Source organism: Corylus avellana, chromosome 8 (genome assembly GCF_965113065.1).
Source record: "Corylus avellana chromosome 8, dhCorAvel1.hap1.2, whole genome shotgun sequence".
Lineage (NCBI taxonomy): Eukaryota > Viridiplantae > Streptophyta > Magnoliopsida > Fagales > Betulaceae > Corylus > Corylus avellana.
Window position 1 is genome coordinate 6040944 of NC_142497.1, and position 13055 is coordinate 6053998.

Genomic DNA, 13055 nt, shown 5'->3' on the forward strand with positions numbered 1-13055 from the left:
AACATGGGCGTGATGCACGCCCATGTTCTCTCTATCATCACTCCAAACTTAATTATATATATATAGAGTAATTCCTACGACTTAATTTTTAAAAGTGTCATATATCCATATATTTTTTTAATATTATGTGCTTCTCATATGCATTTTTTAATAGCATTAATAAAAACAAAACATGTGTAAACATGTGTTTTTTGCATTATCAAATTGCACATGATACTTTTAAAGACTTAGCTGGAGGAATTCCTACGATAGAGTTTGTAGAAAATTTATATTCCAAACAAAATTATCTCCATATATATATATATATATATATATATATATATATATATATTCAATTTGAAAAAACATTATTATCAAATACATTTTTGTTAAAAAAAAAAAAAATCACATATTTTTGTAGGAATATTTTGACAAAACAAGTATTTAACTTTTGTAGAGGGTAGAGCTAAAAACAAGATAGGCATTACTCTCTAAACTACTGTCCAGAGTACCTCTAATCCCCAATAATTAGGAAATCACGATTTGTCTGTATCCAAGAAGTTCAATGAAAAAACTAATTCCCATCAGATAAACGCCTCATCATTGTTATTTGAGCTTAAATCCCAATAAACAAAAAGCAAATAAGTCAAAAAAAAAAATGCCATTTTGCATAGCCCAAAAGCCAGATTATGCCCATCAACATAGCCAGCTCTTTCAATCTGGCACCAATGCAGAACATAAATACATAAATACATAAAAACTCCTTTAAGTCTTGTATTCATCTTATTTTTCTGCAGTCAAAAATTTGACATGGCTTGGGGTTCACCAAAAGTTAGATAAAATAATCAGAAGCCCAGTTCATTTGGAAGTTGAGACACAGGTAAACATGAACCTATTCTTATAATGTTTGACAAACTTACAACTTGATTCACAGTGCTGTACATGTATAAGCACCAAAGAAGAAATTACAAACAAAATATATAACTGTAACTTACTATATTTACTTGTATGGAGTGGAAAACACACCTGTTTTCCAACTTCAATGGCAAAGCATTTCTTTTCTGATTTTCTGCTCATTCTTTGATGCCTACCAAACCCTGCCTACTACCAAAGGTGAAAGAAAACTCTCCCTCCTTACACCAAGAAAAAAAAAAACATTAAAAATAAAAATAAAAATGAAGGGGCTCCCATTCTCCTGCCATAGTCCATAAACAATTCTGTGGTATCAGGCCAGCACTTTTTTCAGCAGTGTTGTGGAAAGAGTGCCAGATTCAAACGAAGGAAAGAAAAGGAAAATGCAGCCAATTTAAACATTTTCCTTCCCTTTCCTTCGCACATTCAGAACCAAAGAGAAAGAGACCTGATTACGAATCCCATCTGAGTTTCCTAGTAGTAGCTGTTAAAACAAAGAGAAACTTTTCCGGTGTCTGGAATGACCGGAAGAACGTGCGTGCTCAAGTGATGCTCTTGGAGTAAGTCCAGTGCTTTCAACAGTATCTGGTGGAGCATCCGAGGATCGTGGAATAAGCTTGCATCCAAATTTCTTGGCAACCAAACGAGGAGAACTAAGAGAACTATGTGATTTCGTCACCTTTTTCATCTCTTGCTTTATTTTACCAAATTCTTCCTCAAGTTCCACAACTCTAGACCTCATCTTTTCCATATCAACCTTTAAAACCCGATTCTCCCGTACTACGGTCACCCACCCATCCCTCTGTACAATCTGGCCTGCCATGTCACCAGGGACAGTCAAAGGAGCTGCAGGGGCACTTTCAGTGTCTAATACATTGAGACAGCCAGCTAGAGCTGTTCGTAACTGCATCTGCTCAAAGAACAGGACTTGGAGAACGACTCTAAGTGGCAGCCTTTGATTTTGGGATGCATGGGCACATGCATCAATGGATAGTCTCTGGTAGTCAATGACATTGCAGAGTTCTTCCTTCTCTTTCTCCGAAAGCCAAGGGTGTTCCTGCACAATGCCATTATTAGCCGCTATAAACCGCAATAACCAAAAGAAGCTTTGATATTTATTGTTGGTCCAGAAAAACAAACCTTGAAATATATATCCAGTGCTCTGTATAGCCCATCATGAAAAGGTCTTGAAGATTCTGGGAGAGCCTCCGCAAGAGAGCGTATCTTTCCTGGTTTCAAATTAACATCAGAAGCAACCTCTGCAATATAGCTGTCTATCAACTTTGCAACTTTTCTTAATGGTCCAGATGATGGTGATGTTTCCTGCAGGTCGAATGATGATGGAGAAAATGATGTTATCCTTGACTCTGAAGGCATAAAATGATGAACGATCCGTTCAATACAGTCTGTATCATATAATGTATCAGAATCTGAATAAGTTGGAATCAGAATACCGTCCAGACTTGCCAGTTCTAGTTGCATTCCTATTCTCCTCTCTAAAGAGTCCTTGCATTTATGAGTAACACCCAATATCAGAGCAACACGAAGAAGTCCCAGTAAGAAACGGCAAAAAGACTTCCCCTTCTTTTCTGGCAGGAGCTTCTCAATGCTTTCCAATAGAACCTTTTGATCCACGACAGCAGGTGTCAAGCTAAAACTTGAAACTGTTCTGGTTTTGCCACTTTGTCCACCCTGCCATCGGCCTAGACCTGGTAGATACTTTCTGGCATAGTACATTGTAGCACCAGCTAGGTTTTCCGGTCTTATACCTCTTGCTTTCATTGTCTTAATAAGTCCCTCAAACAAAGCAACACTAAGATATGAGATGTCCTCAAACCACCAATCAGATTCTGAACTTCGAATTCGTGCCCCGGTGTTTATTCCGTTCCATAAGATGCTTCCACCAGGGCTCTGTAAACTACCATACATCATCATGGGCCATCCAAACAAACTAGGATCCGTACAAACCATCATAGATAGAGTGTTAAAACATTTGCTCAATATCTGGAGCTTTTCAGCCCTTGGCATGACAGGATCAGAACTTTGAAGAGCCAAAATACAATCTTTCCAGTTGTGAAGTACATTCTTATGGAAGAAACTTTCTGACTTTGAGATTAAGTTACCTTCTCCATACTCATCTGTCATTTCAAGGTAGTCTGCTGCACAGTACACCATTACTACATTTCTTGATGTCAATTCGACGCGGACACCATAGCAGAACTTAACTGCAATAAAGAAAGTGTCAGGACCGCCGGGAAATTCTTCCAGCACTGTGGTGAAAATCTTCTCCCGTGTATCGGATTCTTCATATATTTGAGCTATCTTCCCACATTTTGACATGAGAGGAAACTGGAGAGTCATGCATTGTTATTATCTTATCCAAAATAAATGTAATCACAATGTAAAGTCTATTCCACATTGATAACATCTTAAATGACAAATAGAGTACAATACACAGAATAAATCTCACAGCTTCAGCTCAAGCGCTTTCTTATAAATTATGATATTCAATTGTATTTTTAATACAATCATAAACAAAGATCAAATTAACTGCAAACAATATGCCTAACAGCCTAAGAAATACAACATAGTAATCAATGGAATTTATCAGCAAGATGCATACTAATGGTGGTAAATTTCAGAGAATCACCAATATATGGTAATAAGAGGAAGTCATCTCAAGAAACTAACTCCTACTGAAAAAAAAAAAAAGTTTAACAAAAAGATAAGATCTTAAAGAAAGAATGACTTTACATTGGCCTTCATGAAACAAATGCCTTTATGATGTTTAGGGAAAATTGCTAAATTGGTCCCTATGGTTTGACCTTGTGCCAAATAAATCCTGGGGTTTCAAAATGAACAAATAATTCCATGTGGTATGCCCATGTAACAAATAAGTCCCTTTGGTAGGGTCATCATGAAATTACAAATTTACCCTTAAACAATTTTTCTTTGATAAGTAATTGCAAATTCATTAAAAAGTGGAATATGTATACATGATGCATACAAGAGAGACACCTAATTAGAAGAAAAAAGATCTAGAAAAACAGGAAAGCTAGAAATGTTGAAATCAAAGGCACCAATTCAATGGTAAAAGTGTCTTATAGAATAAAGCCTTTAATTCCACCAATGTCCTCTCACGGTCCTCAAAGCTCCAATCGTTTTTTCTTTTCTTCCAAAGACACTACATAAGGCAGGAAGATATAGTCTTCCAAACAACATCAAACTGAAGCCTACTACCTTGCAATTTCCAACAAGTGAAGAGATTGACCGCCTGACTAGGCATAACTCAAGTCAGGCTAGTCAGCCCTACAATGTTAAAGATAGTATTCCAAAGAGCACTGGCAATATCACAATGGAATAGAAGATGTCCACTGACTCCCCGTTTTTCTTACACATGTAGTACCAATCAACTACAATAATATGCCACTAACTTAAATTGTCATGGTGAGGATCTTCCTTAATGCAGCCGACCAAATAAAGAACGCCACTCTCAAGGGAACCAAATTTTGCCAAATACTCTTCCAAGGGAAATGAGAACTATCTTGGGGAACAAGGATATTGTAGTATGATCTAACATTGAACAACCATCTCTTAGAAGGTATCCAACAAATCTTGTCTTCACCACCCGGTTTCAATGTGAGAGAATACAACAAATTGAAGAACGAGCAAAATGAATCCACTTCCCAATTCTGAGCCACTCTAAGAAATAACCTTTCATTGATAAGAGGCACTAGAAAGCTCCAAATGGTCTGGCAAGGCAACTTTCTTAAACAAGCAATGTTGAACAAGTCCAAAAAAGCTATCCCCACACCATACGCATTCCAAATCTAATTTTAGAGTCGTCACCCACTTCAAATCTAGTATGACTAGAAAGCTCCCCCAACCCTTCCTGATATTTTTCCAAAGCTCCACCCCATACGACCCATAGACCTCATTTGAATACCACTCACCTCACGCACTGCAGTATTTAGAATCCACAACCACACTTCATAAGCCCGCCCCGCCCCCCCCCCCCCCCCCCCCCTCTCATTAGCATACACCAAAGCCATTCCCCAAAAGAGCTCGGTTGAACACAAGTAAATTCTAGACCCCTAACCCTTATTTAGAGACTGAAGTACACACCTTAAGCCAACTAACCGAGCGGAATTTGCACACTTCACCAATACCACCCCACAAAAAATCCTACCGCAACTTTTCTATGCGATTGGCAACACCAACCGCGAGGGAAAAAAAAGACATGTACGCAGAATAGATAAGGTGCTTTTAATCAATGTACTCTCCACCCTTTGATAAGTACACCCTCCTCCATCCAATGCCGCTCTATCTTCGCTTCCAAGGGAAGACTTAAGTATTTTATAGGCTAAAAAGATACCCTGCAACCCAAAATGCTAGCCAAACCTTCAACATTAATCACATAGCCCCAAAGGGGACCAACTTTCATTTAGCAAGGTTAATCCTCAAACCTGAAACCACTTCAAAGCATAAAAACAAACGCCGCAAGTTACGAAGATGATATGAATTTACCCCACAAAATATCAAGGTGACATCCGCAAACAAAAGGTGAGAAATATTGATGGCACCACCACTCCTTAGACCCCATTGAGAATCCTAATAAAAGACCCCCATTCACTATAGTAGAACTCATTTTCCTTAACGACTCCATAACAATAACGAACAAAAAGAGAGACAATGGGCCTCACTCGTGCGTGCATGTGCATGCATCAAATATGGACAAAAAGGAAACCTGAAGATCTGCTCAAACCAGTGGATTGCAAGTTTTAACATGGAGGGAGATGATGGAATAACTTCTAACATAATCATATTTGGCAAAAGTCCAACCTGGAAGATATCTGAAAGGCCAATTAGATTAATTTTTCAAAATGGTCAACATTTTCAGAATTTATGATAAGGTTGAATTCGTTTCATTGAATCTGGGAGCCTATCCTAAATCCAAACACTTATAAAGGTTTGAAAGCATTTGGAATTCATGTATTTATTTATTCACTTATTTTTGGAAATGCAACCCCAAACAAAATTGTTGCAGCACGTTTGAGAGGGTTGGAACTTGGAAGTAAAGGTCAATATGCCAGTCCTGCCTTCTCTGAGTAGATTTCTTGATTGTCAATATAATGTAAAGTTCGAAATATGTTTCTCAATAGTCTAAATCAAGCGGTATAAGATGTCAATAACTCTACGATTGACATCTCACTAAGATCAATAAATATAGACAAAACAATCCAACATTTGGGGTTGTTGAAGAGGCTTAAATGTAATATTAAGTGCCCTTGATCTACCCAAAACAAAACTCATTGAGAGAGAGAAAGAGAGGTAGTATTTTTTTTTTTTTTTCCTATTCCTTATAATAAGAATCATAAAAATCCATGATCAAACTGTAAAGCTGTTATCTGGATGCGCAGATTAAGTCAGCCCTATAGAAATACCTTAAAATTTGAATTCTGTATACCTGATATAAATAGTTTTTTTCAAAGAATTTCCTACTGTTACTAAACTCTTCCCTTAATATCAATCATACACAAGTTTCTCATGTCTGTAATTGATCATGATCTTTCACCTTATTAGTGCAAAAAGGGCAAAATCTCTTTTAAATGCAGAGTCAGGCTAAGAATCTAAAGGGATAGCTGTAAGGCTATTGATGCTGATAGATGCACAAATATGAATCACTCTGGTCTGTGATGGGAATGATTTCTGCCAGACGAATTCGTCAGTCCCTGCTTGAGACTCCCAAAGCCCCAAAACTTGATAAGCAAAAATTGATAAGGGGTGGAGAACGAAGGGTTGTACAACAAAACCAACGGACACAGCAGATGCTTAAACAAATAGGGTAAAAGGCCATTTCTCATCAAAATTTGATTTTGATAGAAGATCCAAAAAAATATTCACCTGTGGCATAAAACTTCAACTCCAACAAAGAAAGCTCAGTTGTATAGGAGAAAGACTAATCTTAAATCCCTTTATACTCTAACAAGAACGTTAAATTCTCTGCAATTCCAGAACTCCCTTAATACATATAGGTCTCAAAAACAACTTATAGTAGCTTATTAACACACGATATTCAGGCCAGCATCATTAGTAAGAAAGACTAAAACTTCAACAGATACCTTGTGAAGATGGAAGTTTACACTCTCGACCACTACAGTGATATCACTCGGCAATCCAGCATTGCAGAACCTGCCGAGCCCATAAAAACCACCAAAATTATCAACAAAAAACACATATAGGTATTTTATTCTTTATGTTCTTCTAAAGGACCTTGTTTAAAACCAGTAATAGAATTTTTGAAGCTATAAATTCAAGGCTTTAAAAGGTTATAAATTCCAGGACCCAGTAAAGGAAGATAAATAAGAAACAAAACAAAACTTAAAAATTCTACCAAAAAATTGGCAAACAAAAGCTTAAAAGAAATGGGTTTGTGTATTTGACTACCAGTCATTGCCTTCTCGATAAAACTCAGAGACCTTTCTTGCTGGAGCCATGGCTGAGCGGAAGGAGAGGCCTTCTCTCTCTCTCTCTCTCTCTCTACAAAGCCCAAGTCTTCATTTTTGGTTGGTGACCCAAAAATTATTCCTCTATTAAAAAAAGGAACAAAAGATGCCAACAAGGAACAGAGATGGAACCGAGTCCCACCGAGTCAACTGGGGCCGTGACGGCAACAGTGGGCCTTTACAGCTAGGAAGTGTCCGTGCCAATCAAAATAATAAACCAAACAACTCTTTTGGGATTTGTTTGTGCCACAGAAAAAGATTGCACAGATCACGACACCAAGCCGGCCCGGCAAAAGGTGCGTTTAACGTTGGTGGTGTAAAAAGCAGTGTGTTTTATGGATAACTAAGCAGAAGCCGGTAAGGGGCTCAGCTTTTCATTTTCAAACAAAAGTGGGTGTGGAAGAGGATTTTAATTTGGTGCAATACTTAAGGTGGTATTGTCCGAGTGTAGTAGATTCCTTTTTTTTTTTCTTTTTTCTTTTTGTGTGTGTAAAGTAAGTGACTTTTAAGTGTTTATTTGTAGGGGCAGCCAAATTACTATTTTTGAGTCATTCAAGCACTTCCAAATAATAGTTTGGAAAAATTTCATTGAAAACTCTTGAACTTTCACCCGATTTGATAAATTTTCTTAAACTTTAAAATCTCTTAATTTAGTCTCCTAAACTTTCAATTGCTCTCAATTTGGACCCCTTTGTCAGATTTTAAACGTTACATGACATTTATACCCCTGACTTTTGTATAAAATTTCAACTTCTAAAACATTTTTAAAAAAAAAAAACAAAAATCAGGGATATTTTGGTCCTTTTTTGTATTTTTAACGGCTAAAATTGATGGATTGGTCAAAATTGAGAGCAATTGAAAATTTATGGGACTAAATTAAGAGATTTTAAAATTTATGAGATATTTCAAAACGGGTGGATGTCCGGGAGTCTTCAGTAAAGTTTTTCCTAATAGTTATAAAGTGATACACCGTAACCATCTTTAAACTTATTGAAGGTGATAATAATCACTTCCGAATTGGCCATGAGGTTGTTGTACCACTTCTTCTGAAACCCCTCGAAGTGGCCACCTTAAAGGCTCTAGAGTGGTGCAACCCCTGACCGCTACCCGACAAGTGCTAACCTTTTTTTTAAAAAAAAAAAAAAAGAAAAAAAAAGTAGGGTTACAAATTGGACAATTGGTTTGAAATGAACAGTCCAAATGAAATATATTTCGGGGTGCAATACTTAACTTATAAAGGCTTAGGAGTGGTGCAACCCCCGACCGCTACTCGATAGACATGTGCTAATCACTTATTTTTTAAAATTTTGTAGCGCATTGGACGATTCATTTTAAATAAACGGTCCAAATAAAATATATTTTGTGGTGCAGTACCTAAAGTGTGTCACCGGATCTTGGTCCGTGAAGGACGGGGTTCAAGGAAAGCTTGTGCAAGGGCTGTGGGTTTTAGCCGGCCGAGGAATGATGGGTAATTATAAGGAACCAGCCGAGAAATGATGTTTGTCTCACGCTTTTTGTCAAACACCTTGGTGCAATCATGGTTTCAAACCGCGTGGGCAAAGGATTAAGTTAGACGACTACTAAAAGAAGAAATAAATGAAATAGATTTGGGACTGCATAATTGAACTTTTTATCTATGATATATTTTGGGAAAAGAGGTAAAAATTAATATTTTTAATAAATCACATGATTTTATATGTATTTTTAAAAATGAAAATTACGAGCATTTTAATACATGTCAATTTAAAAAAATTAAAAATATTTAAAAAAAAAAAAACTTTATTTATCGACTTTTGCACGAAATGCATAAGCTAGAAATATAATAAAATTCCTTTTTTTTTTTTGGCACCTATAAAAATATATATAGAATAAGGAAAATAATTAAGGCACAACTTAAACTTAACTTTGACCTAACTTTTTTCTTAAGTTTATTTTTTTTAAAAAAAATACTACTTGTTGAGGAGAGAGAGAGAGAGAGCCTTAAACTAGAGAGAGATAGAAATTTGGTCTAGAAGTTAAGTTAAAGTTGGGCTTAAGTTATGTCTGTATCACACCTTATAGAATAAACAAATAACATGTATGTTTGTTAATGTGTTTTTTATTTTTGTTTGAAAAAATGTTCAAGTGTGACGTAAAGGTGAAATTATTTTTGTATTCTTATGAGTTTTTGTGTTTTTAGTTATTTGTTAATATTTTTGTTTGGGAAAAAAAAAAAACACAAAAAGCAAAACAAAAGGTGAAAAACATATCATCAATTTGGTAATGTTTTGAGAAGTGCTTTGGATTTTGGATTTTGAAAAGAGTTTTTTTTTTAAAAAAAAGGTAAAAATTGAGAATTGATTTGGTAGGGCCGACATTTGTAAAAGAAGCGTTGAATGTGGAGTCCACTAACGAAAAATCGTTTGGTAAAAGTTTGATAAGTGTTTCGAAAAATAAAAAATAGGGTAAAGTTTATTTTAACTCTCTCAAACTATCACTCTATTGACAATTTACCCCTTAAATTATCAATTGCGATAATTTACCCCCACAAACTACCAAAACAATGACAATGTACCCCCAATTTTTTTAAAATGACAAAATTACCCTTACTAAAATAAAAACAAAAATACTAAAATTTATTTATTTTTTTTCAAATTTTAAAAGCAATTTTGTCTTATTGAAAATCTTATAGGGGTAATTTTGTCATTTTGCTAGCATTGGGGGGTACATTGTCATTGTTTTAGTAATTTAGGGCATAAATTGTCATAATTGATAGTTTGAGGGGTAGATTGTCATTGGGGTGATAGTTTGAGGTAGTTAAGTGGACTTTAACTTAAAAAATAAAGACTATTACAGTTTTCACTCCATAGGGTTATCAAAAATTAAAAACTATCAAATGTTTTGGAAATTTCTGGAGGTAGTTACAGGGTTATCAAAAATTCATGGCAGCTGCCATAGGGTTGTTGGAGGTTCATGGTAATTATTTTCTTTTATAAATATTTTGTGTTTTATTTTTTTTATAAGTATTTTATGAAAAGTATTTTGTTTTTTGAAAGGAATTTTGTAATTTGCTTTGAAAGTGTGTTAAATCTTTTTAGTATTTGAGAAGACAAACCCAAACCAAAACTCTTAAGAACAGTTAAAAAATTAATTGAATAATTGATATTTAAGAAAAGTTTTAATTGTTTCAGAAGATAAATCCAGAACTTTTAACAAACTATTTTATCTTAAAAATTTAATGTGCATTTTAAATGTTTATAGACCCTTGACACTATTTTAAATGCTGGTTTTGAGGAAATTTCTGTCCATAAAATATAAAATATAAAATATTTGATTAAGAAATAATAATGAAAATTTAAAGAATTTTATACAAATAAACCCCTCTAATTAATAATTATTGTAATTAGTGACAATTATATCAGTATCAAACATCAGTAAGCATAAGTCATCAAAAGGTCATTAATCAGATCATAGAAAATAACCCGTATAAAGTAATGTGATAATTATTTTTATCGTTAAATAAGCATCATACATTAGTAAGATGAGATGAAAAGTCGTGTGTTTGTAATACGTAATTGAATAATAATAAAACCTTTATATAATACCATAAAAAAATAAATAAATAATTAGTGTTATGAATTATAAAAGTGCTTATGGATGCTATGTTTCGCATTAATTCTTTATCAAGTGAGACAGAGCTTTATGATAGTACTTTAGAATAATACCTCACATGTGACTAGCTTTTTTTTTTTTTTTTTTTAACCAATAGAAATAGAATTAGAACAACTTATGGTATGTTTGGATGTGCGTTTGAGTGATCTAAAAGTGCGTTTAACACTCAAAGAGTCTGTTTGAATAAAAAAGTACACGTTTGGTAAAAAAAATTAAAAGCGTTTTTAATAGTCCAAAATGCCTGAAAATGGTTAAAACACACTTTTGACAAAAGTTTCAAGCGATTTTTGACTTAAAAGCTTTATTTATCAAACACAATCTCAAACATGTTATTAATAAGCATCACGTGATGCTGAAACACTACATAAATACTAAGTTAACACTTTTTAAACCCAAAATTCTCCCATCAATCTATTATTGGAAGGGTTGATTCCTATTCTTATGTAGCAAAGGATTGAGATTCACAGTTATTGAGAGAAAGCCCATGTAAAACTTAATTGTTCATGCAAGTGGTCAGGAAAGAAAATATAATACAGCAATAATAAAATAAACACAAAAAATTACGTGGTTTGGTCTATGAGATACGTCAAACCAAATATGACAATTCTATATTCTAATAGCAATTGGGGGTTGGTATACGACTTTTTAAAACTTAAGGTTGAATGTTAATGCCACCAAAACATAAGAAAATACGACAAAACCAAAAACATCCTCCATGTATTGTCAAAAAGAGATCCCTTCATTTTATTTAATATATAATGTGAGTCTTTTCATAGTAGAGATAGTACAATAGAAAAGAATAGAATGCATATCTTTGGAAAAAAAATTAGTATAAAGAACAATATAAACACACTTAATTGCACTCACAAGCACACTTCATTGTTTATTTGGCTTTCATTGTAACAAATGAATACCCACGAAAGGCACAGCCACCTCACGTAAAAAAAGGTGCTATTTGAGTGAACTATACGCCATCACATCCAAACAAAATAAATTATTCAATGCATGCGATAGTCATTTGTGCCTTCTCCTAATGAATGGATTAGGATAATCATCATAAAGCGTAAATTGAAACGCTTGAAAAATGCTATTAATTAAAATAGTGGCACAGCAGTACGTTACAATTAAGATTTGAATATATTTTCGGTAGGTTCTTGTTATTTATGCTGTAAAACAAAAAAAACAAAAAAAAGCTTTGAGCAAAAAATTGTATTTTAATTTTATGAAGAATAAACGTTTTTGTAAATGTGAAGAAAAAGCTTTTTGGGAGAAAAAATGCTAACTGTTAAAAATGTGGCATTTTATCCAGATGGTTAGAAGGATTTTTTTTCTCCCAAAAGCGTATTCTTTACTTTTATAAAGACGTTTATTCTTTAGAAAACTAAAGTAAAGGTTTTTGCTCAAAGCTTTTTTTACAAAATAGATAGCTAGAATCTGTTGAAAATATATTCAATTATTAATTGTAACGTACTAATGTGCCACTTTTTTAATTAGTAGCATTTACCAAGCGTTTTAATGTAAAAAAAAATAACTTAAATTTCATAATTTGAGAATTTAGATATTGTGATCATATCAAGTGTAAAGTTGGGCCCATAAAACATTGAACGCATGCCATTATTGGTTTTCCCTTTAGTTTATCATTGTCATTGTACACACAGCCCCTCAAAATGACTGGCATTAATTGCATGTGAAGGCTTCTTTTTTCTTTTCATAATGAGCAATAGGGCAAATTTCAAGCCATTGTGCATAACAACTTTTTGAGTATCATTGCTTTAAAGTTATAATTGACTCCCATTTGAACCAGGGGCGGGGGGCCTAGGGAGCAAGAAGGAGATTTGGTCCTAGTTCTCCCTAAAACAGTCTATACCTTTGGAAGTCCATTTTGGCCATCCATATTTATCTTTGTACGTGGACATGTATCCACATCATAATTTGATAAATGCTTTTCAAAATTTGGGAAAGGAATTATACATTGGATGCGAAAGTTAGTCCTAAGGTTACTGTTAC

General features: G+C 34.3%; 1 protein-coding gene across 1 annotated transcript; it reads right to left on the reverse strand.

The window, feature by feature from the left end:
• Nucleotides 1-860: 860 nt before the first annotated feature.
• On the reverse strand, nt 861-7767 carry LOC132164531 (Phototropic-responsive NPH3 family protein). Its single transcript, XM_059575056.2, has 4 exons — nt 7339-7767; nt 7014-7083; nt 2032-3240; nt 861-1948 (listed from the first exon to the last, which is right to left on the reverse strand). Exons 1-4 carry the CDS (start codon nt 7386-7388, stop codon nt 1379-1381), a joined length of 1899 nt encoding a protein of 632 aa, XP_059431039.2. The 5' UTR covers nt 7389-7767; the 3' UTR covers nt 861-1378.
• Nucleotides 7768-13055: the final 5288 nt, after the last annotated feature.

Bases quoted from the DNA above. Each gene is read 5' to 3' on its own strand.
- LOC132164531 (XM_059575056.2), bottom strand. From the start codon at position 7,388: ATGGCTCCAGCAAGAAAGGTCTCTGAGTTTTATCGAGAAGGCAATGAC. The intron at 3,241-7,013 runs GTATCTGTTGAA...ATGACTCTCCAG, and splicing joins TAAACTTCCATCTTCACAAG to TTTCCTCTCATGTCAAAATG. The intron at 1,949-2,031 runs GTTTGTTTTTCT...GGCATTGTGCAG, and splicing joins CACTGGATATATATTTCAAG to GAACACCCTTGGCTTTCGGA.